Source organism: Nyctereutes procyonoides, unplaced genomic scaffold (assembly GCF_905146905.1).
Source record: "Nyctereutes procyonoides isolate TBG_1078 unplaced genomic scaffold, NYPRO_anot_genome, whole genome shotgun sequence".
Lineage (NCBI taxonomy): Eukaryota > Metazoa > Chordata > Mammalia > Carnivora > Canidae > Nyctereutes > Nyctereutes procyonoides.
The window spans coordinates 50,952,925-50,980,230 of NW_026575044.1; the positions used below are offsets into that span (position 1 = coordinate 50,952,925).

Sequence of the window (27,306 nt, forward strand, 5' to 3'; positions counted from 1 at the left end):
TTCTAAAGTCTCTGCTCAGTATATATATATATTTTTCTTTTTAAAATTCTTTTTATTTTTAAGCTCAGCTTCCTCAGAGTTGATCCTGGGTCAGCAAAGTACTTAGTGATCAGCCAATGATAGGCCAGAAGTAGTACATGAACACAGTAAGCTAGTAAAGCTCCCTCCCTCAGTCATGAGAGTTAAATGTCTGCCCAGTTTTTCACTTTCTGGATTCACAAGACCTCTGTATTTGACCAGGGACAAACAGCTCACCTCTCCAGTCTCTCCCAAGTGGGCCCACCATGAGCATAACCTTTGGGACTCCCAGGAGTAAGTGGGATCCTGGCCAATTTTGGCTCTTGTTTCCTGGGTTATTCTGTTCAATTTCTGCTTGGCCTCTGCCACTACTGAAGCCACATTTAGCCTCCTTAGCTCTCCCTGATTGTCACCAAACTCTCTACTGCTTTGATAATGACTCTGGGTGTGGACTTTAACACCTACTGTTCTGAATAAAGCCATGTTCTATCCTGGTCAGCTGGGAAGAACTTCTACTATTGGAGCTGGCATCAAATGGGGTAGCACTGCCTAAAATGCCAGACTCCCCTGTTCTGAGATTCAGAATATTTTCCTGAATAGAGGCTTTTCAATGTGTTATACACCCTTTGGTTAATTTATAGTCTTTAAATCACTGTTTTTGAAACGTTACCACTTTTATCGTAGCTTTTTAGGGTGAAGATTTGCTGAGCAACTCATTCAGGTGTTTGGGAAGTCATTCCTTCTGGTTTTAAATTTTATCAAATGCTTTTTCCTGTTATCTTTTAAGACAAAATTTTCTCCTTTATTCTATTAATGTCTTGAATTATATTCAGATTTCTCTAGTGTTAAAGCCACTTTTACATTTCAAATATCAATTCAGCCATATTACAATATAATATCCATTTTATATATTGCTGGAGTTCACATTGGAATCCAAATATACAGCAAGCTGGAACATACATGCTTCCTCTAATCCAGCCAGCCTCCATTTAGTGCCAACAAATTCATGTCACAAGGAATAGAAGTTCAATGTACTGTTTTTAAAGATAACTCACAAATTCATATTTTATGTATAATTTTCTATTCTTTAATTCTGTGAACAAATTAAATACATTTGTGTGTGTGTGGTGACACGGGCGGTTCAGTTGGTTGAGTGGCTGACTCTTGTTTTGGCTCAGGTTATGATCTCAGGGTCCTGGGATCAAGCCCAGCGTGAGGCTCCATGGTCAGCAAGGAGTCTACTTCAAGATTCTCTCCCCCTCTGCCCCTCTCTTTGCTCGCTTGCACTCTAAAATAAATAAATCTTGAAAAAAACAAAACAAAACAAAACACAAACCACATTTGTGGGCTAGATTCATCTCCTGAACCATGAGTTCTCAGTATCTGCAATAAGGTCCCCCAAGTCCTTCTTTTCTGATTCTTGCAGGTTATTTATGTAGCTCATATATGCTGGACAAGGGCATGATGTTCATCATTTTCAATTCTGGGCCTCTTCTCCTCTTATCACTGTGAAGTTCCCTTGCTCACAGGCATGAGATTGATGACCTAGTCTGGGTCTAATATTTAGCCTCTCCTCTTTCCATGTTTCAGTAGTTACAGTACTGAAATGGAAAACATACTCTAGTCTTCACCTCATTTGGGCTTTACCTTATAACCAGGCTATTCAGCAGTGTTCCTCTGTGCTCTGAGCTTCTAAGGAAACTAAGTAAAAATCCTTTTTCTCCTCCTTCTTAAAATTTTATAGAAAACTGGTTGTCTCACTTTTCAATATCAGTATCTGTATAAACTTAAATAATCAATGAACTTTTGGTTCTATGTAATCCTCTCAGATTCTTCATACCACACTTACTGAGTTCAACAGTTATGCATACATTATCAGGCTACTCTTTTTCATGTGTGTAAAAGAAGATTCAAGTTTTAACCAAGTAATTTCATCTTTGGATGGTGGTTTCCTTTGACAAAAAGCTAGATAAGTTTTTGGATTATAGTGGCTGTGAAGAACAAGATTTCATGATATTTATAGATAGACGCTGTCTCCTGAAAAAAGCCACTGGAGGATTCAATGTTTCTATGCTTAATGGCAAGAATCCTTTCATTTACTTGAAATGTTAAAATGTTTCTTTTAGCGAGTAGCTGTCAATTTGGGGGACAAACGTGCTTGCTCAAGTATAACATACATATGGTAAAGTGCATAAATCTTAATTATGTAAAAATAATCATAACCTTATTTGAACCACTGTCCAGCTCAAGATACGGAACACTAGTGTCCTCCTAGTGGCTACCCAACTCCCACCTGTCATAAATACCATTCTGACTCTGATCACCACAGATAAGTTTTGCTAGCTTTGAATCTGGCCCAGGTCACTCATTTACATTTACCTGCCTCATACATTAAACCACCTGAGTTTGCTGCTATATCCCAAGTTGAAGCTTGGAAAAACCAGATTACATTCATAATACACTAGGAGGATGTCAAAAAGAACCACATGCAACATTCTCAAATTCATATAAAATACACCAAGAAACTTATTTCATTAGACTTGAGAGGTCTGGTCAATAGGAACAAAAATCATTCCTTATATTTACAGTCAAGTCACATTTTTGTTACTCAACCTTTATCCCAAATCTTTAAACCTAAAAATTATTTTTAGTATCCATGACAAGAACATAAAAATGTATAGTTTAAGATATTAAATCATACTAAAAATTACTTTTGTTGCTCCCTACTACAGCTTCCCCTTTAGCAATGTTTTGGAAATGGGAAACATTCTTAAAAAGAAAAAAAGATTTTATTTATTTATTTTAGAGAGACAGAAAGAATGTTATGTGCCTGGGGAAAAAGGCAGAGAGAGAGGCTCCACACTGAGCATGGAGCCTGACATAGGGCTTGATCCCATGACCCTGAGATCATGACCTCAGCCAAAATCAAGAGTTGGATGCTTAACCAAGTAAGCCACCCAGGCATTCTTGCAAAAACATTCTTATAAATCAATTATGTTTGTACATTAATATTTAAAGCAGTAGAAATCCAATTTATGTCATTTACTGATTAATAGTTACATAACATTGAGTTTCATAAAACACGTGGCGTGCCACATATTCCCTGCACCACCAACAAACACACTTTAAAAAAAGGGTAAGACAGTTTTCTTCAGAAACATGGGAAGCTACACTTTTATCATTTAGGACTTCAAATATATATCCAATTTTTCACACCACAAGGTGGATAACAAGGGTTTTAGCAAATTGATCATATCTACCAAAGGCCTTAAAGACATGTATATTCACTGATCCAATAATTCCATGACTAGAATTTACACTAAGGAAATTAATACAGCTTTTTATATAATACTAAAAATGGCAAATCTACATACTACTTCATATTTTTTTAGAATGACTATTTTAATTTTTTTAAAAAATTTTTATTTATTTATGATAGAGAGAGAGAGAGAGAGAGAGAGAGAGAGAGAGAGAGAGAGAGGCGCAGAGACATAGGTAGAGGGAGAAGCAGGCTCCATGCACCGGGAGCCCGATGTGGTATTCGATCCTGGGTCTCCAGGATCGCGCCCTGGGCCAAAGGCAGGCGCCAAACCGCTGCGCCACCCAGGGATCCCTAGAATGACTATCATCAAAAAGTCAAGACAACTGTTGTCAAGAACGTGGAGAAAAAGGAACACTTGTGTACTGTTGGTGGGAATATAAATTGGTGCAGACAGTATGAAAAACAGTATGGTAGGGTTCCTGAAAAATATTAAAAAGAGAAATATACAATTCAGCAATTCCATTTCTGGATACTCATTTGAAGGTAATGAAAACACTAACTTGAAAGGGTATCACTGCAGCTTTGTTTACAATAGCCAAGACATAGAAACAGCCTAAATGTCCACTGACAGATGAATGGATAAAGAAAATATGGTGTGCTCGTATGAGCACACACACACAAGGGAATAGTAATGAGCTAGTTTTTTAAATATTTTTTTTAATTTTTATTTATTTATGATAGTCAGAGAGAGAGAGAGAGAGAGAGGAGAGAGAGAGGCAGGCAGAGACACAGGCAGAGGGAGAAGCAGGCTCCATGCGCCAGGAGCCCGACGTGGGATTCGATCCCGGGTCTCCAGGATCACGCCCTGGGCCAAAGGCAGGCGCCAAACCGCTGCGCCACCCAGGGATCCCCAGTAATGAGCTATTAAGAACAACATGGATGGACCTTCAGGGAATTATGCTAAGTGAAATAAGAGAAAGATAAATAGTACATGATCTCACTTATATGGATTTTTAAAAAACAAAACAAAACAAAACAAAACCCACAACAACCCCCAATCTCATAGATAGAGAGAATGGACTGGTAGTTAGTTGCCAGAGATGGAGGATGGGCAAAATGGATAAAGGAAGTCAAAAGTTACAAACTTCTGGTTACAACAATAATTAGACATAGTGTAGAGCAAAGTGGCTATAGTTAATAATACCATATTGTATATTTCAAAGGTGCTAAGAGAGTAAATCTGAAAAGTTGTCATCATAAGAAAAAAAGAACTGTAGCTACATATGGTGATGTATCTTAACTAGACATATTGTGATCATTTTGCAATATTTGCAGATATCAAATCATTACGACGCACATCTGGAACTAATATGATGTTATAATTCCATTACATCTCAGTAAAAAAAAAACTGTAAATCCCAACACAGGAAATTAATTAAATAAATTTTGGTTTGTCTACTCAATAGGCTACTTTGAGTCATTAGAAATGATGTAGAATGGAAACAAAATAAAAAAAAATAAAAAGACGTGAGTCAAGCAGATGACCTCTTTAAAAAAAAAAAAAGAAATGATGTAGAATGGAATATAATAAAAACTGTAAAAAAACAATGAGAAGGCTTTTTATATGCTGATAAAATAATGATCACCAAGAATATGAACTGATAAAAAAAAAAGATATGTAACAGTGGGTATAATATGGTAACACTGTGAGCATATTTGCACAAATAGGAGAGATATGCACTGGAAAGATGTTTAAAACACTGATAAACACTGGTTGCCTCTAAAGAAGGTAAATGGGTGGCTGGAGAGGGAAGACTTTTCAGTGTACTTGCACCACAAATCCTTTTGAATTTAGCACCATGAAAATGTATTACATATTCAAAGTTAAATTATTAAAATATTTTAATGATGTAAGAATTGTATTTTGTGATATGAAACAAAGTCTACAAACTGTTAAGCAGGGGGAGAAGAGTTCCAATAAAATATGTATACTTTAACCCCGTTTTGTATTTATAAATTACACAATTTCACAGAGAACTCTTGGAAGCAAATTACTAAAAAATTGAAGAAGTGGTCTTAGAGTGGAGGAATTATGTGATTTTTTCCCCTGTTATCTGTATTTTCTAATTTTTCTATAATGAGCATGTCTATCTTTAAAATAAAACAAGTTAGGGGGTCCTGGGTGGCTCAGTTGTCTGACTCTTGATTTCAGCTCAGGTCATGATCTCACAGTTGTGAGACTGAACCCTGAATTGGGATTCGTTCTCCCTCTCCCTCTGCCCCTCCCTCTGCTCACACACACACATGCACTTTCTTTCTAAATAAGTACATAAATAAGTAAATAAACTAATACATACATACATAAAAAATTTAAAAGCCAAAAAGTTAAAAAGAAACTTATAACAAAGTGGTGAGTGAAAATGGCAGAGCAGGGAACTCTGGTGCTGTGTCCTCCACAAAAACAACTAATAAGATAGCAAAAACTGTTGAACTTTATGAAATTAGTTTAAAAAGGCATTAAATAAACAACTCAGAACAAGCTGCAATAGTAAGCTTCCCGAAGGTGAGGAGAATCTGATTTTGAGATGCCACATTACAGGTATTCAAAATCCAGATTTCAATAAAAAATTGATGGATGCAAAGTAACAAAAAATATGGCTTGTTCATAGAAAAAAAGAGGAAATTTATAAAAACTTCCTCGAAGAAGCACAGAATTGGACTTATTTGACAAAGTTTTTTTTTTTTAAAGATCTTATTTATTTATTCATGAGAGAGACACAGAGAGAGAGATAGAGGCAGAGACATAGGCAGAGGGAGAAGCAGGTTCCATGCAGGGAGCCTGATGTGGGACTCGATCCCAGGACTCCAGGATCATGCCCTGGGCCAAAGACAGATGCTTAACCACTGAGCCACCCAGGTGTCCCTTGACAAAAACTTTAAATCAACTATCTTAAATATGCTCAAAGAGCATATTTAGAGGATAGAGGATATCAGTACAGTAACAAATTATAAAAACAAACCAAACAAATTCTGGAGCTGAAAGTACAATAAATGAAATTTTAAAACCCACTAGATGGATTCAGCAGCAGTTTTAAGCAGATAACAGAATTAATCGACAAACCTGAACACATATTAAGTGAGATTTTTCCGTCTGGGGAGAAGAAAAAAGAAATTAACAGAACCTGAGAGATCTATAGAATATCATCAATTGTACAAACATATAGGAGTCCTAGAGGGACAGAAAAGGACACATAAAATATGTGAAGAATTAATGGCTGAAAACTTCTGAAATTGGATAAACACGTGAATCTATTCATCTAAGAAACTGAATAAACTCCAAGCAAAATAAACTCAAAAAGAGCCACAACAGGACATATTGTAGATTAACTGTTGGAAGACAAAGACAATCTTGAAAGCAGTTAAGAAAGCAGTGATTGTCATATATAAGTAATCTTAATTAATATTAATGGGTGATTTCTCATCAGGAACCATGAAGGCCAAAAAGTAGTGGGATAACATTTAAAGTAATAAATGAGGAGAGATGCCTGGGTGGCTTAACAGCTGAGTGTTTGCCTTTGGCTCAGGGAGTGATCCTGGATTCCTGGATCAAGTCCCGCCATCAGGCTCGTTGCATGGAACCTGCTTCTCCTCCCTCTGCCTGTGTCTCTGCCTCTCTTCCTGTGTCTCTTGTGAATAAATAAAATCTTAAAAAGGGGGGGGAGGGGAAGTGCTGTCAATCAAGAATTCTGTACCTAGCAAAACTATCCTTAAAAAATGAAGGAAAACAAGCACTGTAGGAGTTCACCACTACCCTAAATGTTAAAGGAAGTCAATCAGGCTTAAAAAGACACTAGATAGTAACTCGAAGCTATTCAGTTACTTAAAAAAAGAAAGGTAAACTTGGTAATATAAGTATAAAAATCAGTGTTCTGAACTTTCGATTGGCAACTACTTTTTCTCCAATACAATTTAAAAAACAAATATAAAACAATCATAAATCTAAGTTCACAGACACAAAATGTATAAATTAGACATAATGTGTGGCAATACTAACATAAGGGGAGAAATGACTTGCAAAGGAGAAGAGTTTTTATACATTATTAAAACTAAGGTGATGTTAGTTCAAATCTGTTATAAAATAGGTAAGAAAAAAGCTAAAAAATATTTTTAAAAAGGAAGAGAATAAAATCGTATATAGGAAAAAAATAATCACAAAAGAAGGCAGTAGTGAAAATATTACACGACAAATAAGATTTAAAACATATAGAAAATAAGTATCAAAAGGGCAGAATAAGTTCTTCCTTGTCACTAGTTATGTTAAGCATTGAAGAAACTGACAGAATAAAGAATACATGATCCAACTTTGTGCTGTCTACAAGAGACTCAAATTTGGTCCAAAGACATAAATAAGTTGAAAGTGAAAGCATGAAAAAAGATATTTTATGCAACCAGTAATCAAAGGAGAGCTGGGCTGGCTGTATCAGGATCAGACAAAATAAGCTTTCAGATAAAAACTGTCATAAAAGACAAAGAAAGACATTATATATTAATAAAGGGTCAATAAATCAAGGAAATATGATAATTATAAATATAAACACATCTAAATATATGGAGCAAACATAGAATTAAAAATAGAAATAATTCTACAATAATAGTTGGAGACTTCAATAATGGACAGAATTAGAGAGATCAGTAAGGAAAAGAGAGAACTCGAACAACATATAATCCAACTAAAACCAACCCATATAAGAACATTATACCTAACAGTCTGCTTTTTCTTTTTTTTTTGGGTAACAGTCTGCTTTTTCTTAAACGCAAAAATAACATTCTCCATCTTAGACCTCAAAACAAGTCTCAATATATTTAAAAAGACTGAAGTCATACAAACCATCTTTTCTAATCCTTTCTTTCACTAGAAGATGAAAACATTCAAATATGTGAAATTTAAAACACATACTTCCAAATAACCAAAGAATAAAGAATAAAGAAATTATGAGTGAAATAATACAATACTTTGAAAGTAATGAAAATGAACACATAACATACAAAAACTTATGAAATGCAGTAAGAATAGTGCTCAGAGGAAAGTTCATAGTGGCAAAGAAAGATCTAGATTAGAGGTCCTATATTGAGAAGAAAGATCTCAATCAGTAACCTGACTCTGTATCTTAAGGGTCTAAAATACAAAACACCCAAGCTAAACTCATCACTTGCACAAGGAAGGAAATGATAAAAATCAAAGAAGAAATAGAAAATAGAAAAATAGACAAAATTAACAAAAGCCAAAAGTTATTTCATAGAAAAGATCAACAAAATTGATAGACTGATCAAGAAAAAGGGAGGATTCAAAATACAAATATCAAAAGTGAAATCAAAGTAGGGACACTACCACAGACCTTACAGAAATACAAATCATTATAAGAGAATACTATGATAATTATACAGTAACAAGATAATCTAGGTGAGAGTGACATATGCCTAGAAGGATGCAAACTAACAAAACTGATTAAAAAGGAAGGAAGGAAAAAGTGATGGAAGGAGGAAGGAAAAGAGAAAGGAGAGGTATCTGGGTGGCTCAGTCAATTTAGCATCTGACTCTTGATTTCAAATTCAGTTCATGATTTTAGGGTCATGAGATTGTGCCTAGTGTTGGGCTTCCATGCTGGGCCATGGAGCCTGCTTAAGATTTTCTCTCTCTCCCTCTCCCTCTGCCCCTCACAGCTGCTCATGCTTTCTCAAAAAAGAAAGAGAGAGGGAGGAAAGAGAACAGAAAAGAAAAGAAAAAGGAAAAAGAAAGGAAATCTAAATAGACTTATAATAGGTAAAAAGATTGAGTCAGCAATCAAAAATCTCCCAACAAAGAGGGGCCCAAGACCAGAGCCTTCACTGGTGAATTCTCAAACATTTAAGAAAGAATTAACCTCAAAATCCTTCCCAAATTATTGCAAAAATTAGAAAAGGAGGTAACACTTCCTAATTTATTCTATGACACCAACATTACCCTGATACCAAGCCAGACATGAATATCACAACACTATGAATTAAATCCCTTCTGAATATGGATGCAACACTCCTAACCCAATAGTAATCTGACTCTAGTAGGAGTATACTAAAAGGATTATACATCATGACCAACTGGGATTTATCCCATAAATGCAAGGATGGAAATATACATCACTTAAAGGTAATATACCACATTAATGGAATGAAACAAAAGAACCCATGATTATCTTAATTGATGCAGAAAAAATTTAAATTTTAATTGACAAAATTCCCACACCCTTTCATGATAAGAACAAACTTGGAATGGAAAGAAACTTCCTCAGCATGATAAGTCATTTTTGAAAATCCATAGCTAATATACTTAATGAAAAAAAAACCGAATGCTTTCCCCTAACATGAGAAGGAAGACATGCCTGTTTTTGCTGATTCCATTCAACACTGAAATTTCTAGGCAGGATAATTAAAAGGCAATCAGATTGGGAGAAAAAAAAGGCAATCAGATTGGAAAGGAAGAAGTAAAAGTATATTTCTTCACAGATGAAGAGAGTGCTAATCAACTCAACAAAGTTGCAGGATATAGAAGCAACATACACAAATCAGTTGTATACGGAGATATATATACATATAGTGGTAAAGAAATGTATATATATATACATTATATGTGTGTGTGGATATATATATATATATATATATATATATATAAAATAATGTATATGTATATGTATTAGAAATGAATGATCCAGAAAAAATCAAGAAAACAATCCCATTCACAGTAACATCAAAAAGAAAAAACTACTTTGGAACAGATTTATCCAATGAAATATAAGGCTTGTATACTGAAAACCATAAAACATTGCAAGTGAAGTAAGTTACAGAATGTACACACTTGATCTAATAAAAATAACATGGTAAAAAAAAAACAAAAAGAAAACCATAAAACATTGCTGAAAGAAATAAATGAATGGAAAGACATTCTATTTATGGATTAGGAGTTGTTAAGATGACAATCAAGGAGTTGTTAAGATGACAATAAAACCTAAAGTGATCTGGAGATTCAATAAAATCTCTATAAAATTGTCAATGGTATTTTTTTGCACAAAGTGAAAAACCTAAACTTCACATGGAATCTCAAGGAACCCTGAATTACCAAAACATTCTTAAGAAAGAAAAACGGACACCTGAGAGGCTCAGTAGTTGAGCGTCTACCTCCTGGAGGCCTGGGATCAAGTCCCACATCAGGCTCCCTGTGTCACAGAGCCTGCTTCTCCCTCTGACTATGTCTCTGCCAGTCTCTCTGAGTCTCTCTCATGAGTAAATAAATAAAATATTTTTAAAAAATTAAAAAAGAAAAAGAAAAACAGGGCGCCTGAGTAGCTCAGTTGGTTGGGCATCTGCCTTCGGCTCAGGTCATGGTCCCATATCCTGGGATCAAGCCCTATGTCGGGCCTTCCTGCTCAGCAGGGAGTCTGCTTCTCCCTCTCTCCACTGCTTATGCTCTCTCTCTTGCTATCTCTCTCAAATAAGTAAAAATCTTAAGAAAAAAGAAAAACAAAGTTGATAAACTCACTTTTAGATTTCAAAGCTTATCACAAAGCTACAATGATTAACTATTATATATGTATTATATTATAATCATTCCACAATGTGGGATGGGCATAGGATAGTCATAACAGATCAATGAAATAGAATTCAGAGTTGAGAAATAAACTCATACGTTCAACTGATTTTTCACAAGAGTCCCAACACCAGTAAATGGGGGTAAGAATAGTTTCTTCAAGGAAGGATGCTGGGACCAAGAAGTATCAAAATGCAAAAGAATTATATTTGACCTTTGCCTCAGGTCACATACAAAAATTATCCTAAAACAGATCAAAGAGCTACATGTAAAGTAACTAAATGTAACTTCTAAAGTCTTAGAAGAAAACATAGGGGTAAATCCCTATTACCTAGATTTGGTAATCTATTTTTAGATTACTGAAAACCTGAGCAATGGAAAAAACAAGAACAGAAAAATTGGACTTGGCAAAATTAAAAACTTTATACTTCAAAGCACACTATTAAGAGTGAAAAGACAACCTACAGAATGGGAGAAAATATATGCAAATCATATATCCATCTAGAGTATATAAAGAATTTAGATAACTTAACAAGAAAGACAACACAATTAAAAAATGGGCACAGGATTTGAATTGACTTCTCTCCAAAGAAGATATACAAATGACCCACAAGCACCTGAAAACACATATAACATCATTAATCATTATGGAAATGCAAATCAACACTGCAATGAGATTTCACCTTATACTCACTATGGCAGGTATGACTAAAAACAAAAATGGATTATAACAAGTGTTGACAAGAATGTGGAGAAATGGAAACTCTCATACACTGCTGGTGGAAACACAAAATGGTGCAAGTGGTGTGGAAAGCAGTTTGGTGGTTCCAAAACTTAGAATGATTATATGATCCTGCCATTTTGCTCTTAGGTATATACCCAAAATAACTGAAAACAAGTACTCAAACAAAAACTTGTACATGATTGTTCATAGCAGCACTAGTCACAATAGTGAAAAGGTGGAAAGAACCCAAATATCTATCACATAATGAATAGACAAAATATGATATATATGCACATAACAGAATGCTACTCCACCATAAGAAAGAATAAAACACTCCTATATGCTAAAAATGGATGAACCTAGAAAACATTATGCTAGATGAAAGAAGCCAGCCACAAAAGGTAATGTATTGTAGGATTCCACTGATAAGAAATACCCAGAACAGGTAAGTCCACTGAGACAGAAAGTAGAAAAGTGGTTGCTGAGGGCTTGGGGCAAAGGGAGGGGAGAGGTGGGGGAGAAGAGACTAGGAGTGATTACTTCATGGGTACAGCGTTTCCTTTGGATGATGAAATTATTTTGGAACTAGAAAGAGGTGGAGGTTGCACAACACTGTGGAGATATTAAATGCCACTGAACTGTATATACACTTTAAAATAGGTTATTTAGTGTGAATTTTACCTTAAAATGAATGAATGAAAGAAAAAAACAGACTCTTTAAAAGCCTTCCATTTACTACAGAAGAATATTTATGCTTGTAAATACCTTCCAACTGAGATGCAGTTCTTTGTCATCATGTCTATGTATAATCAATCACATACCATTATTTCCCAAATACATGAGACCTTAAGCCTCACAATGTTATATGTTTTATAATATATTACAACCCAGCTGAGATGTGTTAGATCAGCATCTACAAAAGGAATCTATCCCATGTAATTCTTAGTATCAGACAAGTTTAACTACTATTTAGCACAATTATTTTTCTGATGAAAAATAAAATGATTTAGCTATATTGTAGGTGACTGATAAAAGACATTAGTTAGAAATGTTAGTAATTTACTAAGCAGAAGCAATATTTACTTATTTTAATCAGTAATATGAATTTCTGAATAATTCATTCCAGATAAGGAGGAAAATCACCTGTGATTACTGTTAAGTGTTCCCATTCAGGATAAAGCTCAGATAAGTAGACATTTTTGAAAAAGACAGCACTGCGAGGTATTAGCTACAGAAATTATCTTGCACTGTTAGTAAAAGTGAAAACTGGTACAGTCCTTCTTGAGAAAAGTTTGGCGACATGTATTAAAATTTAAAATGTGCATACTCCTTGATCTATCCATCTCACCACAGAAACTTAAACCAAGGAGATAATTGGATGAGATATTCATCATAATACTGATTAAAATAATGAAAACTGGAAGCAATCTAAATGTCTATTAATCGAGTCGTGGGTAAATTATTTACAGTGCACCAGGAAATACTGTGAAGTCATTTAAAAAGAAACCATCTATGTTCATTCTTCACAGGAATTACTGAGTGAAAAGGGATCCCATTACAGAGAACTTTTGTTGTTTTCTTGTGTCAAATCCCAGTATTTCTTAGTCTTTGAAGACTGTTTTTTGGCATATAGCCTCTTACACTTAACTTATTAATGCTTGTCTGATTACTAGAGGCTCCCACCATACTGTGAAATTCCCCAGAATAAGGACTGTATTATGTCCTTTCTCCAGAGTTTAGAAGAGTGCCTGGCACAATAAATATTTATTAAATAAAATAAAATTAAATTAGGGTGCCTGGGGGGCTAAAGTCAGTTAAGCATCTGCCTTTGACTCAGGTCATGATCTCATGGTCCTGGGATGCAGCCCAGCATCGGGCTCCCTGTTCAACAGGGGGTCTGCTTCTCTCTCTCCTTCAACCTCTGCCCTTCCCCCCACCCTGCTTGTGCTCTCACGTCTCTCTCACTTTCTCTCTGTGAAATAAATAAAATCTTTTAAAAATTTGTTAAGTTAGGGACGCCTGGTGGCTCAGCAGTTGAGCGTCTGCCTTCGGCCCACGGCATGATCCTGGCATCCCAGAATCGAGTCCTGCATCGGGCTCCCTGCATGGAGCCTGCTTCTCTCTCTGCTTATGTCTCTGCCTCTCTCTCTGTGTCTCTCATGAATAAATAAAATAAAAAATTAATACAAAAAATGGTATATACATCGTTTAAATGCTTAAATGCACTTATAATCAAAGATATATAGATTTTAAAAATGAAAGAGGATTTTCTCCCAGTCAAATTTGTCAACCCAAAAGATACCCACTTTGGTCAAGGATAGGAAGAAATGGAAAAAAACTATTATGTTGTAAATAGTAACCATCACAATATAACTAGAAGGTATTTTGGCCACATGTGTAGCATACAGCACAGATTCTGAGGTCAGACAGAATGAAAATGAAGATAGGCTTTGCCTTATAACTAGTTACCTGAACTGGGGAAGTTATGTAGCACTTCTAAACTTCAGTTTCCTCATTTGTAAAGGAAATCAGATTTACTGAGAAATAAACCAACATGATACTTAGCTGCAATATTAAAGCTTATTAAAATTAAATAATAAGACCTCAAAGAGCTACTTATATCTGTTTGATTTTTTTTTAAAGTTTATTTAAGTAATCTCTACATCCACTTGGGGCTCAAACCCCTGATCAAGAGTCACATGCTCTTTGGACTGAGCCAGTCAGGTGTCCCTACTTAAATCTATTTTAAAATTAAGTGATGTCTTTCACAAAAATCTTCCACATAAAATAACTGACTAAATTTTCTCCATAAGCTGGATATAATTCATTTATTCATCCCACAACTATTTGTTGGGCACAGTATTCAGCATCTGGCTGAATAAAAGATTGTGTCAGGTACATGGTCTAGTCACAGGGGATGACTAATGAAAAACTAAGTCCCTATAACAGTGAGAGAAAGATAAATCTGAAAATACATGACAAAGTGAACCACTGAAACACGCGGGCAGAGAGGCGAGGATTTCTCTAATGAGAGGACATGTGAACAGAGACCCGAAAAGTGATGAGGCTAGTTATGTAAGGGTAACAAAGGTGCAGCTGCAGGAGCTTGTGACAGCAACAGAGACCAGCATGGCTAAAGAGAGGAAATCAACCAGGAAGGGTGGTAGGTGAGGTCTGAAAGGTAACCTATATCAGGCTCTGTGTGGCTTTGCAGGCCAAGGTAAGGATGTGGAGTTTTTTTCTTATTTTTTTAATTTTTTATTTTATTTATTTATTTATTTATTTATTTATTTTAAATTTTTATTTATTTATGATAGTCACAGAGAGAGTGAGAGAGGCAGAGACACAGGCAGAGGGAGAAGCAGGCTCCATGCACCGGGAGCCCGACGTGGGATTCGATCCCGGGTCTCCAGGATCGTGCCCTGGGCCAAAGGCAGGCGCCAAACCGCTGCGCCACCCAGGGATCCCTATTTATTTATTTATTTATGATAGTCACACACACACAGAGAGAGAGACAGAGGCAGAGACACAGGCAGAGGGAGAAGCAGGCTCCATGCACCGGGAGCCCGACGTGGGATGCGATCCCGGGTCCCCAGGATCGCGCCCTGGGCCAAAGGCAGGCGCCAAACCGCTGCGCCACCCAGGGATCCCAGGATGTGGAGTTTGTTCTGAGTATGATGGAGAACAGTGGAAGGTTCTGAGCAGGGCAATGACATCATTACATTTTTACCTTAAGAGGTTTACTCTGGCTATTTGGGGGTTAAATTGATTAAAAGGGGCAAGAGTGAAATGAAAGCAGGAGGCCACTTAGAGGCCACCATCATAGTGTGAGTGAGAGACAGTGGCTTCATGGTGAGAAATAGTCACATTCAGGATACAGTTCAGATGTAGTGCTGTCAGGATTCCACTTCTAAAAACCTAACTCAAAGATTTCACTGTTGCTATTCAAAAAGGTTTAAATGCAAGGATGCACAAAATAAGCTGCTCACAACTTGATACAAGTTGATCGGTATAAAAGAGGTAGTCATTTAGAAATGATTTTGAACACATAATGACATGGAAAAATGTTCATATACTATGTTACGTGAAAATAGCTGGTTATAAAACAAAATGTTCAATATTAATCCAGTTTGTCCCAAAAAAATGTATAGAAAAAGATTGGGGGTGCCTGGGTGGGTCAGTTGGTCAAGCATCCAACTCTTGATTCCAGCTCAGGTCATAATTACAGGATCATGAGATCAAGCCCTGTGTTGGGCTCTGTGCTCAGCGGGGAGTCTGCTTGAGATTCTCTCCCTCTGCCCCTCCCCCTGTTCGCTCTCTCTCCCCCCTACAATAAATAAATTTTATTTTTTTTATTTTTTATTTTTTATTTTTTTTAATTTATTGATTTATTTATGATAGTCACACACACAGAGAGAGAGAGAGAGAGGCAGAGACACAGGCAGAGGGAGAAGCAGGCTCCATGCACCGAGAGCCCGATATGGGATTCGATCCTGGGTCTCCAGGATCGCCCCTGGGCCAAAGGCAGGCGCCAAACCGCTGCGCCACCCAGGGATCCCTACAATAAATAAATTTTAAAAAGAAAAAAGATTGAAGGTTATACACCAGCATGTTAGCAAAATATCTCTCTGGGTTGTGAAATTACCAATTTGACACTTTTCTTCATTGAGCTTACTGTATTTTTCAAATTTTCTGTAATGACAATATATTACTTCTGTAGGAAGAAATGATCTAAAAATGTAATAATGAGAAGAACATTTCAACAAATATGATTACTGATGAATAGCCATTTGAGTCTATTAATAGTTTTATTACTTACCATTACTTTGCGCAAAGTGTATCTTTTGGATCGAATGTCATCCATCAGCATCTCATAAGGGGTGAGTTGATATTCGATGGGCAAAGGATTGTACTGCCGCTCTTGGACCTTCTTGAGTTTTACTCCATTCCGCAAATCCCTCATCACCTGTACCCAGAATCGAGCCTAAAAGAACCAGGGATGGGAGAGATGTCCATGAATAAGTTTGCTTATTTCCTCTAAACAGTTACAGTCATAAAGAAAAAGAGCAAAACACTGAGTAAACCAAACAAAACCAATTTTTAAAATTAGGTTTTAGGATATTAAAAAGTTGGTAGAAAGCCATTAGAGAATCACAAGCTCTAGGTGCTGAGTCACCTAAGTGTAAACCCTAACTTACCCACTGTAGAAGGTTGCACCAATGGCCTGTTCTTCATGCCTCCTGTGTCTAGATCCTGTTATGTGATTTTGCTCACTAAAGAGGAGTGTATGTCCTGTACCCTAACATTGGATTTGGCTATGTCATTTGCTTGGCCACTGAAATAGCAGTTGATATGATGTGACCAAATGCTGCAAAAGCAAATGCACAATGGGCTTGTCACTCATGCTTCTATTATTGCAATGAGAACCTCATGCCTAGATCAGTGTGTTGCCCAGGAGAAGGATGAGACACACATAGACTGGAGTTACAATAACTGATCTGCATACTCATGAGCTAAATAAATGTACTGTTTTATGCAACTATGATTCTGTAGTAGTTGGTTATGCAGCATTATTGTGACCAGAGCTAATTAATATATCCACCTGTTAGCTACCGGACATCTAGCAAGTTGCTTCACCTTTCTGAACCCTGGCTTCTTCATCAATAAAATAAAATAGTACTTCATAACTTGCTGAGATGGTCAGAGATGATACATAGTGTTCTGTACACGGAAAATGCTCAAAAATGACAATTTTTATGTTATTACTATCTTTGTGTAAATTATTTAATAACCATTTTCTTATCAACAAATAATAGTAAGTTGCCTTGCTGGCCCCTCAAGAAAATAAGATATATATGAAGCACTTACAATAATATAAGACACATTAAATATGCATATTATTATTATTATTTTAATCCTTTTATTTTCCTACCTTTAAGCTAAAGTATCATAGTCTCTGCTTCCATGAAAAGTAAATTATTATAATAATTAACTGAAACACTGTAGTTTGTTGAAATTAATAAGCAGCTCAAGTAGTTACTTAAATGTATTTACTAAAAACCAAGTGATAGGGGTATCTGGCTGGTTCAATCTGAAGAGCACTGGATTCTTGCCCAATTTGAGCCCCATGCTGGGTATAGAGATTACTTAAATAAAAAATTTTTAAAAAGCAACTGATGTATTTCCTAAGACTTATCTACATAAAATAACTATGGATTAAATGTCTTAAAAATGTTTTCAAAAACAATTTGATTTTAAAAACATGCATGCCACTTCTTATTCCAAAAAGGATATGAATATGAATACAATACTGTGGTATAGCCCTTAGGATACTTTCTAAAATATTCCTATTTTATTTTTTAAATTTATTTTACTTTTTTTGTTTTCTTTTATAAACCCTTGTGTCGAGGGCTGACTTTCAATAGATCGCAGCGAGGGAGCTTCTCTGCTTGGTATGAAACCGGACCCAGCAGCAGGTCTCCTGCGAGTGGTTTAGCATCAGGCTCCCCACGAACACGCGTTGTGTGAGGGGCGAGGGGGCGGCCCCCTTCCTGGAGTAGCCCGTTTCCCGGGAGGAGGGGCTCTCCGCAGAGGACCCTGGTCCCCACCTGCGGCAGGGACGGCAGGTGACCAGCCATCCAAGGCTGAGGCCAACCGAGGCTCTGCGGCGCTACCATGTAGGTCCGCCTGGGTGGGATTCTGACTTAGAGGTGTTCAGTCATAATCTCACAGACGGTAGCTTCACCCCATTGGCTCCTCAGCCTAAAATATTCCTATTTTTAAACAGACTTTTGGATTCTGCCATTAAAGTTACTCTAATACAATATTCCTAAAATATTTAGATTACTCTTTTGAGAATGTTCTTGTCCCAAATTCTCTTATACTCATTCCTTTAAGATCCAGTTCAAATATCATCTCATCCTTTAAAATCCTGTCTCTTCTCTTGACCTCCCCAGGCTTTAAGAAAACCTGACATGTGAAACCTCGAATTCTCAAAAACAGATAAATTAGAGGGGCAGAGGGTGGGGAAGAAGTAGACCCCCTCCCCCTCCAGCAGGAAACCTGACACCCAGGCTACATCCCAAGAGTCTGGAATGATGACCTGAGCTGAAGGCAGACACTCAACTAAATGAGCCGTCCAGGCACCCCTCATTTCCTTCTAATATTTCTAAATAATTCATTTTAATGTTCTTACAAGAAACAGACTGGTGATCTAGGCAAATGGAACTCCCTTTGGAATTAGTGCATCTCTTGTCAGTAATCTTGCTAGTTTTTAAAAGAGGCTGCCTTAAGACAATAAATTAAATTTTTACTTCAAGTTTTTATTAGCTGTTTGCTAAATTCGGACCACCTGGAGTTATTTATCTGGCTTCCATGTCAAAAAAAAAACACATTTAAAAATCTTTTAGGGAAGATGAAATACACCTGGAAAAAGACTACCAGACGTCTATACAAAGGAAATTTCATAATTAATATTATTCTAAAATGACAGTACTCACTTATTAGATATTATAGGCTGTTTTTAAATTTACTTTTAAATGTTCCAGATTTATATAATTCCAAATATCAAAAAAAATTCCAAATATCTCAGTAAAGATATCATCAATAATCAATAAATTAAGAATATTTACATTCATACATTAATATATGTAGATCCACACAACGGGAATGGACTACTACTAGTAATAAAAACATTAAACTATTCATACAGGCATTCATGTATGTGAATCGATGAACATTCATTCATCCATTCAACCTGGATGAAATCTCAAAAGAATTATGCTGAATGGAAGAAGTCAAGCAAAAAATAGTACATACTACAGGATTATATTCATATAAAATTTTAGAAAATACAAACTAATCTATAGTGAGAGAAAACAGATCACTGCCTAGAAGCTGGGGAGAAAGGAAGCAGGAAAGAGGATTACAAATGGGTATGAGGAAACTTTGGAGGTGATGGATGGGCTCATTAATTTGATTATATGATGGTTTCATGGGTATGTATGTGTATATGTATATGCCAAAACTTATTGTGCTTTTTAAGTATGTGCAACTTGTATGCTGATTATACTTTAATAAAGCTTTTAGAAAATAATTAAACAATTAAAAACAATTAAAAACAATTAAACAATTAAAAACAATTAAAATATAATATGGTCAAAAACAACTTGTTTATGTCCCCCAAATCTACATCTACTGCTAGTCCCTCATTTAATGTCATTAATTAATAATTATAAATTATTTAATTTTCATTCTCAACCTGAAAAGTCAGAACACTGAAAGTGCCTTCCCACTGACACCTGAACACATCTCAATCTAATTTAATGACACTGACTCTCCTGTCCTCCATCCAGGCTGTCATGTTGACCCAACTCTAAGTCATATATGAGGGCAGGGACTCTTGGGTTTCACTAGGATCTAGAACCATGCCAGAAAACAGTGGCTAGTCAAAGTTTGTTGCATAAATATAATGCAATCATCTGTGCTCAAAGTCTGTCTTCTGTTTTGAGGTGAGAGATCCTGTATTATTCATTTTGTATCACCAGAACCTAATCCAGTAACTATTCATCAGATAAATGAATGTACTACATTATAATTTCATACCTTATTATGAATAGAGCTTCAACTTTGACTTACAAGAGTATGCTAAGGTATTAATATAATTAGAAAGGTCAATATTTTATCTTTTTAAAAGATTTTATTTATTTGACAGTGAGAACAGCAGGCAGAGGGGGAGAGGTTCCTGCTGAGTGGGAAGCCCAATGTGGGGCTCAATCCCAGGACCCTGGGATCATGACCTGAGCCAAAGGCAGACAGATGCTTAACTGAATGAGCCATCCAGGTGCCTGAAAGATCAATACTTCTTTTAAAACACCAAAATTCTTAGAAGACATTGGGGGTAGTTTTATCCATTTAGTTTAGTAAAATGGGGAATACACAGTTCCTGAAATGTTAAGACTCGGCATTCAAATTCATACAATATCAATACATATTATAGCCCTTAATAGCAAGTATTTAAAAAAAAATTACACCATGGGGTGCCTGGGTGGCTTGGTTGGTTTAGCATCGGACTGTTGGTTTCAGTGCAGGTTATGATCTCAGGGTCCTGAGACTGAGTCAGGCGTTGGGCTTCCCACTGAGCAAGAAGCCTGTTTCTCCATCTCTTTCCCTCTTCCCCTCCCCCCACTCACACTCTCTCTCCAAAATCAATAAATAGATCTTTAAAAAATAACAACAAAACCCCCCAAAACCACATTACACTATATCTTCAACATTAAGTAGAACAGAGAATGCCCAATTCCCTTACCCAATCAGCATTTTTCAGCTCTTCCAGGTCTGTGTTAGATTCATCAGTCTTTTCCATTTCTTGAATCTTCTTAAGATTCTACCAATTAAAATAAAAAGAAAACATTTAGGTATAAACATTTCACTAAGTTACCTTTCAAATTAAAATTTCTAACAGATACCTTCAGGCAAAGTACATTAAGAAGTGTTACTGAAGTAGATAGTACAGAATATATCCTCTGTAGATTTCAGTCATGGTAGACCAGAATAAATACACAACTACAGAGGGGTGAACTGAGATTGCTAACTGTACTTTCTTTCTAGGTCTTGTGGCTAAACCTTTGTCACCATATTAACTTGCACCCCCCTAAACTATATTGATACTGCCCTCTTCCTCAACCCCCATATTCAATCCAGCCTTAAATCTCATAGCTGTTACTTCCTCCATATAACCTAACCCCTCTTCCTCTTATATCCACTGCAGATCTCTTAATCCAAACACCTCTGAGGACAAAAACAATGACTTGAGGTATATATTATTCTGTTGACTAGAAGAGTGTTTTTTCCAGCTTCTTATAATTAAAATAGTGAAAGAAAAGAGATTTAAGGAGGGACACCTGGGTAGCTCAGTTGTTGAGCATCGGCCTTCGGCTCAGGGTGTGATCCTGAGGTTTGGGATCAAGTCCTGCATTGGGCTCCACGCAGGGAGCCTGCTTCTCCCTCATCCTATGTCTCTGCCCACCCCCCTCTCTCTGTCTCACATGAATAAATAAATAAAATCTTTGAGAGAGAGAGAGAGAGAGAGAGAGAGAGAGAGAGAGGCAGAGACACAGGCAGAGGGAGAAGCAGGCTCCATGCAGGGAGGCTGACATGGGACTCAATCCTGGGACTCCAGGATCAGGCCCTGGGCTGAAGGTGGTGCTAAACCACTGAGCCACCCAGCCTACCCAAGAACAGTCAAATCTTAAATCTCAATAGCTCTTATCATGTCAACTTTAATAAGAAGCCAAATGAAAGGGAAAAAATACTCAGAGGAAAATCTGAATTTTCTTCTCTAAATTCAGAATTCACTGGCAGGGTGAGTAGAAAACTCTTATCTATGCCACACAAAAAAATATGCTCTCCAGGGAAATAAATATGTAACTCAAGCTCCCATTACATTTAAGTGTCTCATTCAATAAACAGATGATAAGATAAATAATAAGCAAATTAAAAGGGAAAATTAATCTGCCTAACACCACACAGAAGAAATGAAGTAACAATAACACTAAACAGGTCAACAAGATTCAGTCTGCACCAAAATAAAATGGTTTGTAACCTTAATGCCTGAGATGATCGAGTGTGTCTACTTGGGCCAACATTCTAACCTTTCAATCTGGAGCCATGAAAACAAAGAGCCCCATACTTCACTAAATTCTTTCTGTCCTATTTCCCCCATCACCTTAAGGCTGACTCCTCAAAAAGTACTATATTGCTTACCAATGATCTATAAACCAAAAGATAATGAAAAAAGCAGAAAACATGATGCAGAAGCTCACTTTTACAAGCCTATATTGTTTTTACATTTTTTCAATGGTCTCTAGATCATTCTAGGATCCAGACAACAGAAGGCAAGACAAACAGTATAGGGATAGTAGAAGATGGATGGTCTTTGGCAAGAGAAAATATTTATCTTTTTTTTCTTGATTCCTACTGTTACTACCAAAGTTCATTACAAGTCTCTTAGCTGTTCCTTCTGCTCCAGTTTCTTCCTCATTTGGTTAATCTTTTCACTTCTCTATGGTGGGTTCCTAGGCTCCCTGCTGTGGCCTTCAAACTGGGGTACCTGTACTTTTGGGGACCTCTAGTCAAACAGTAAAGTGATATGCCAGGGAGCATTTACAATAACATATAAACATGACACATTTCCCTGGAGTGCATTTTACTCACAGATAATGTGATGGATGCTGTGGTAAGCTGTCCAGCTTTACACCATGCACACCTCCCCCCCCCCCCCCCACCTTCCACCGGCTGCTGGAGGTATGGTCTGACAAACGCTTATGGCTTAATCCTGCTCCAGGAGCTGCACTCAGTGTTCGGAGCAAAGAGCTACCCTGCCGCAGGTATGCCCCGTCTCTGGGGTAGCCCATATCCAATCATGGGTCCATGTGGAAGTACACAGATCAGGCTTCCCTGCCTCCCTTGGTACAACTCTGAAGGGCCATCTCAACTTCCAAGCTCCCTGTGGGATTGGCTGAGGCCTGCTGTATCTGCATCATAGTTCAGCTTTTCCTTCACCCACCCTCACAATTGTTCCCCAGTGCAATTCCTAATAAAACCTCTTGTATTCAAATTTTGCCCCTCAGAATCCATTTCCTGGGGGAACTCAATCTACATATGGAATGTTTAAAATATTTTAACAGATACAGGTGTATAAAACAAAATTTATATGGATTTTAAAGACAAAATGCATGATTTCAAAAACATTTTTTTTAAAAGAATTTATTTATTTATTCATGATAGACACAGAGAGAGAGAGAGAGGCAGAGACACAGGCAGAGGGAGAAGCAGGCTCCATGCAGGATCGCGCCCTGGACCAAACGCAGGCACCAAACTGCGGAGCCACCCAGGGATCCCCTCAAAAACATTTTTGACTTGCACTAAACAGTATATCCCTCAGTGGGCATCTGTTTTGTCTAGAAACCTTTTCTCCCTTCCTTCTTTCCATTGAAGAAAGCAGCCCATACAGTTTGAGTAGAGCTAATAACCCCCTGCCCGGTACACCTCATCGCCAACTCACAAGGGTGAAGACCTCCTCCATCAATGAGTGGGACCCATTTTCCTGACCACAGCAAATAGTTCTTAAACAGGTACATGACTGAATTTTCCTCCAAGATATTTCTGTCCCAATTAAGAGAAAAGATTTTCTGCTGGAGTTACTGAACTGAGAGAATGTGAGGTATAGGTTATAGACTGTCATCTTACCTGCTTTTTAGTAAAAGCCCATCCTAGGGAGAGAAAGAAAGCCCCAATTACAGGTTTTGAGACACTAGATCAAGCTGTGCTTAAAGCTAGCCTACTCTTAGACTTCCCACTTATGTGAGCTAGTGGGAGGAGCTATCTTCCTCCACTCTACCCAAGGTAATTTGAGCGGATTTCTGTTACTTGCAACTGAAAGAGTTATGATTTAGGATGCCCCCTTAATCCAGAAATATGAGTTCATGTATCTGTGTTTTAGGAGTATTCTGGTGGAGTAATATGAGAAGCATATAGTCCCTTTTCCACCCAACTTTAAATTTTACTGTTCTCCAACACATTCCTGACTAAATGTAGTCCAGATGGTCTCACTGTTACACCTTTATGCATCTCTACCTTTACCTCTGGGCTCTAATAAAATCCCTAACTCACTGCTACTAAGAAAAACTATCCACTCTTTATAATACTAAAGATAGTTTAAATATATACTCCAAGAATTTGACGTTTGTCTGAATAGTAGCACAAATTGTAGTTCAGACACTTCCTAGTTGTGTGACTTTATACAAGTCATTTAACTGCTCTATTTAATCTACTGTCATGTTAAGTATTTAGTATTAGTTATTATAAGCCAATACATATTTTTGAGAATTTGATTGTGAACACTTTTACTCCATCAAAAAACATCTTATTCTTTTACCAAATGAAACCTTTCTCTAGTCTCTTCATGAAATCAAAGTCTTGACTCATCAATAAATCAAATAGTTGAGAATCTGTGAATACCATAATTGAACAAGCCTGCACAAATGTGCAACTAGAAATCTCAGATTTAGCAGAAAAAATAAATGAGTTATTTGAAAGTAAACTACATATTTTTCTAGTTTTAGTGGCAAACTTCTGTCAATTACATTCTAGCTTCTAAATAGATTTTTTGTATATAAAAATGTAATAACGATGCCAACTTGTGCTTGAAATATGGTGAGAACATTCTACATTACAACACACATGGCAATTAACTCTGCATTTCTGATATAACCATTCTCACGCTAACAATTAGAACTGTCCCATGACAACACTGTTTCTGGCATCTTAAAAAATAAATAAAATCTACTCTGTGAATCACAAGTATAACAAATGCCCAAAGAGTAATTTTAATTCAATTGTGTAGGTTCAACGTCAGCTCACACATAAATGCCCATCCTTGTAAATATATTCATGTATTAGAAGAATATGTTAATAAAAGCATTCCGATAATGACAGTTTTCCTCCATACTGTTAATCATTTAAAACTATCATTTATTGATATCCTCTATGTACTGAATACACATTTTCAGTTAGAAACTTTTAAATGCGTAAAAAGGAGTATGTTTTAATAATTCCTTAAACTTTTTCTTACTCAATATTCACTAATATACTTTCAAAGAAATTGCTAAATCCATTTCCCAAGTGACAAAATCACTTATACAAATGTTGCCTGTAAAAAAAACAAAAAACAAAACAAAACAAAAAAAATGTTGCCTGTAATAAATAGAACATGTATGTCAGCTACAAAGATTAAGAGCCATGATGTCCTGAGATATTTTTACCACAGAGAAAAGCAAGAAAAGGAATTTTATCTTATTTACCAGCCCCAAATTAGTATTTTGAAAATTAGGGTATAAAAAACTCCCAGGGAATTATAACAGTTCTTCTGATAACTGAAAGTCTCCTATGTAGATTAAAGAGTTAATGGATAATTATTGAAGAATATGATTTATATTTTCATTAAGTTTTATGGTACTTCCTTAAAGATATAACATACTCTTCTCCCTAAGGGGTATGACAGGGAGAAGATAACTACAATAAATTGAGAGAAAGTCAGAATTTTATTTAATGAGAAAATGTAAAATGTTAAGATACTAAACTGTAAGTCGATAATTTTTATAAGACTGAATTTCTGAAGAAATTAGAAGAACTACAGACAAAGTCATCAAAATGAAGGAAATTCATTTCCACATTCTAGGAAAAGAATATCATTCCTATATTACAATATTTTTGCTAACATACACACACACACACAGGCTGAGGGTTTAATGACCATCTGCTCCAAGTAGCTGTACCCATAGTATCTTCCTAGATACATAATCACCCTTTCAGTTTTCATACTCATCAACTCTTCATATTTAAAGAAATGCAGTGATAATCATAAAACAATCATTAAAATATCATAAATATCTGCAAATTATATCACAAAAAGTTATTTCTGTCAGTTAAGTGTCATGATCCCTGAAATTCAGCCCCACATTATAAGGGCACCCTGCTCAGCGGGGAGTCTGCTACCGCTCTCTTTGCCCCTCTCCCTGCTTGTGGCTCGCTTGCTCATTCTCTCCCTTTCTTTCAAATGAATAAATAAAATCTTCAAAAAACAACAACAACAACAACAAACAAGTCAGGAACACCTGGGTGGCTCAGTGGTTGAGTGTCTGCCTTTGGCTCAAGGCCTGATCCCAATTCCAGGGATTGAGTCCCACACATCGGGCTCCCTGCAGGGAGCCTGCTTCTCCTTCTGCCTATTTCTCTGCCTCCCTCTCTGTGTCTCTCATGAATAAATAAAAATATTAAAAAAAAATCAGTAAGTAAAGACTGATACTCCATTAGAAAAATGGGCACAGGATACGAACTGGGCAACTGATAAATACAAATGTCTCTTAAGCATATGAAATGTATCCAATCTCATTCATTCGTAATAAGGAAAATGTAAACTAAAACTATGGAATACAAATTTCCACCTATCACTTAGAAAACATTGTGTAGGAAAACAGACACTCTTACACAATGCTAAGGAGAGTACCAACTGGTGAAACTCTACTGAAGACAATTTCATATGTTTTTTTTTTAAGATTTTATTTATTTATTCATGACACACAGAGTGGGAGAGAGAGAGAGAGAGACAGAGAGACAGAGAGAGAGAGAGGCAGAGACACAGGTAGAGGGAGAAGCAGGCTCCATGCAGGGAGCCCGATGTGGGACTCGATCCCGGGTCTCCAGGATCACACCCCAGGCTGAAGGCAGCACCAAACCACTGGGCCACTGGAGCTGCCCAATTTCATACTTTTTAAAAAACTTTTAAATGCACACTTCCTTTGAACCAGCAAGTAATTTTCCTACACATATGATTATACTCATGAAAAGTAGCTTTAAAACTATCTACTGCAACACTGTTTGTAACAGCAAAAGACTGGAAGTAATCTAGTAACTGTCAATAGGGGGTTAATTAAATCAATCACTGTATATTCACACAACATATTACAAAGACATAAAAGATATAAACACCATGTACTGACATAAAATGATCTCCATGATATATTATTAAATGAAAAAAGGAAAGTTCAGAACAGCATAAAAAAGAAAAAATATATTTTTGTTAGTTATGGATAAAATGTCTCCATAAGGACAAAGAAGAAATTA

General features: G+C 36.5%; 1 protein-coding gene across 4 annotated transcripts in view; it reads right to left on the bottom strand.

The window, feature by feature from the left end:
• Positions 1-27,306, bottom strand: part of SPIRE1 (spire type actin nucleation factor 1) — a 199,416-nt gene that overhangs the window by 50,776 nt on the left and 121,334 nt on the right. For all 4 annotated transcript variants that reach the window (XM_055324056.1, XM_055324055.1, XM_055324058.1 and 1 more), the window contains 2 exons: positions 20,930-21,007; positions 16,442-16,606 (listed from right to left, as the gene is read on the bottom strand). In XM_055324056.1, coding sequence (XP_055180031.1) covers positions 16,442-16,606; positions 20,930-21,007 — 243 coding nt within the window. The remainder of the gene's footprint in view (positions 1-16,441; positions 16,607-20,929; positions 21,008-27,306) is intronic.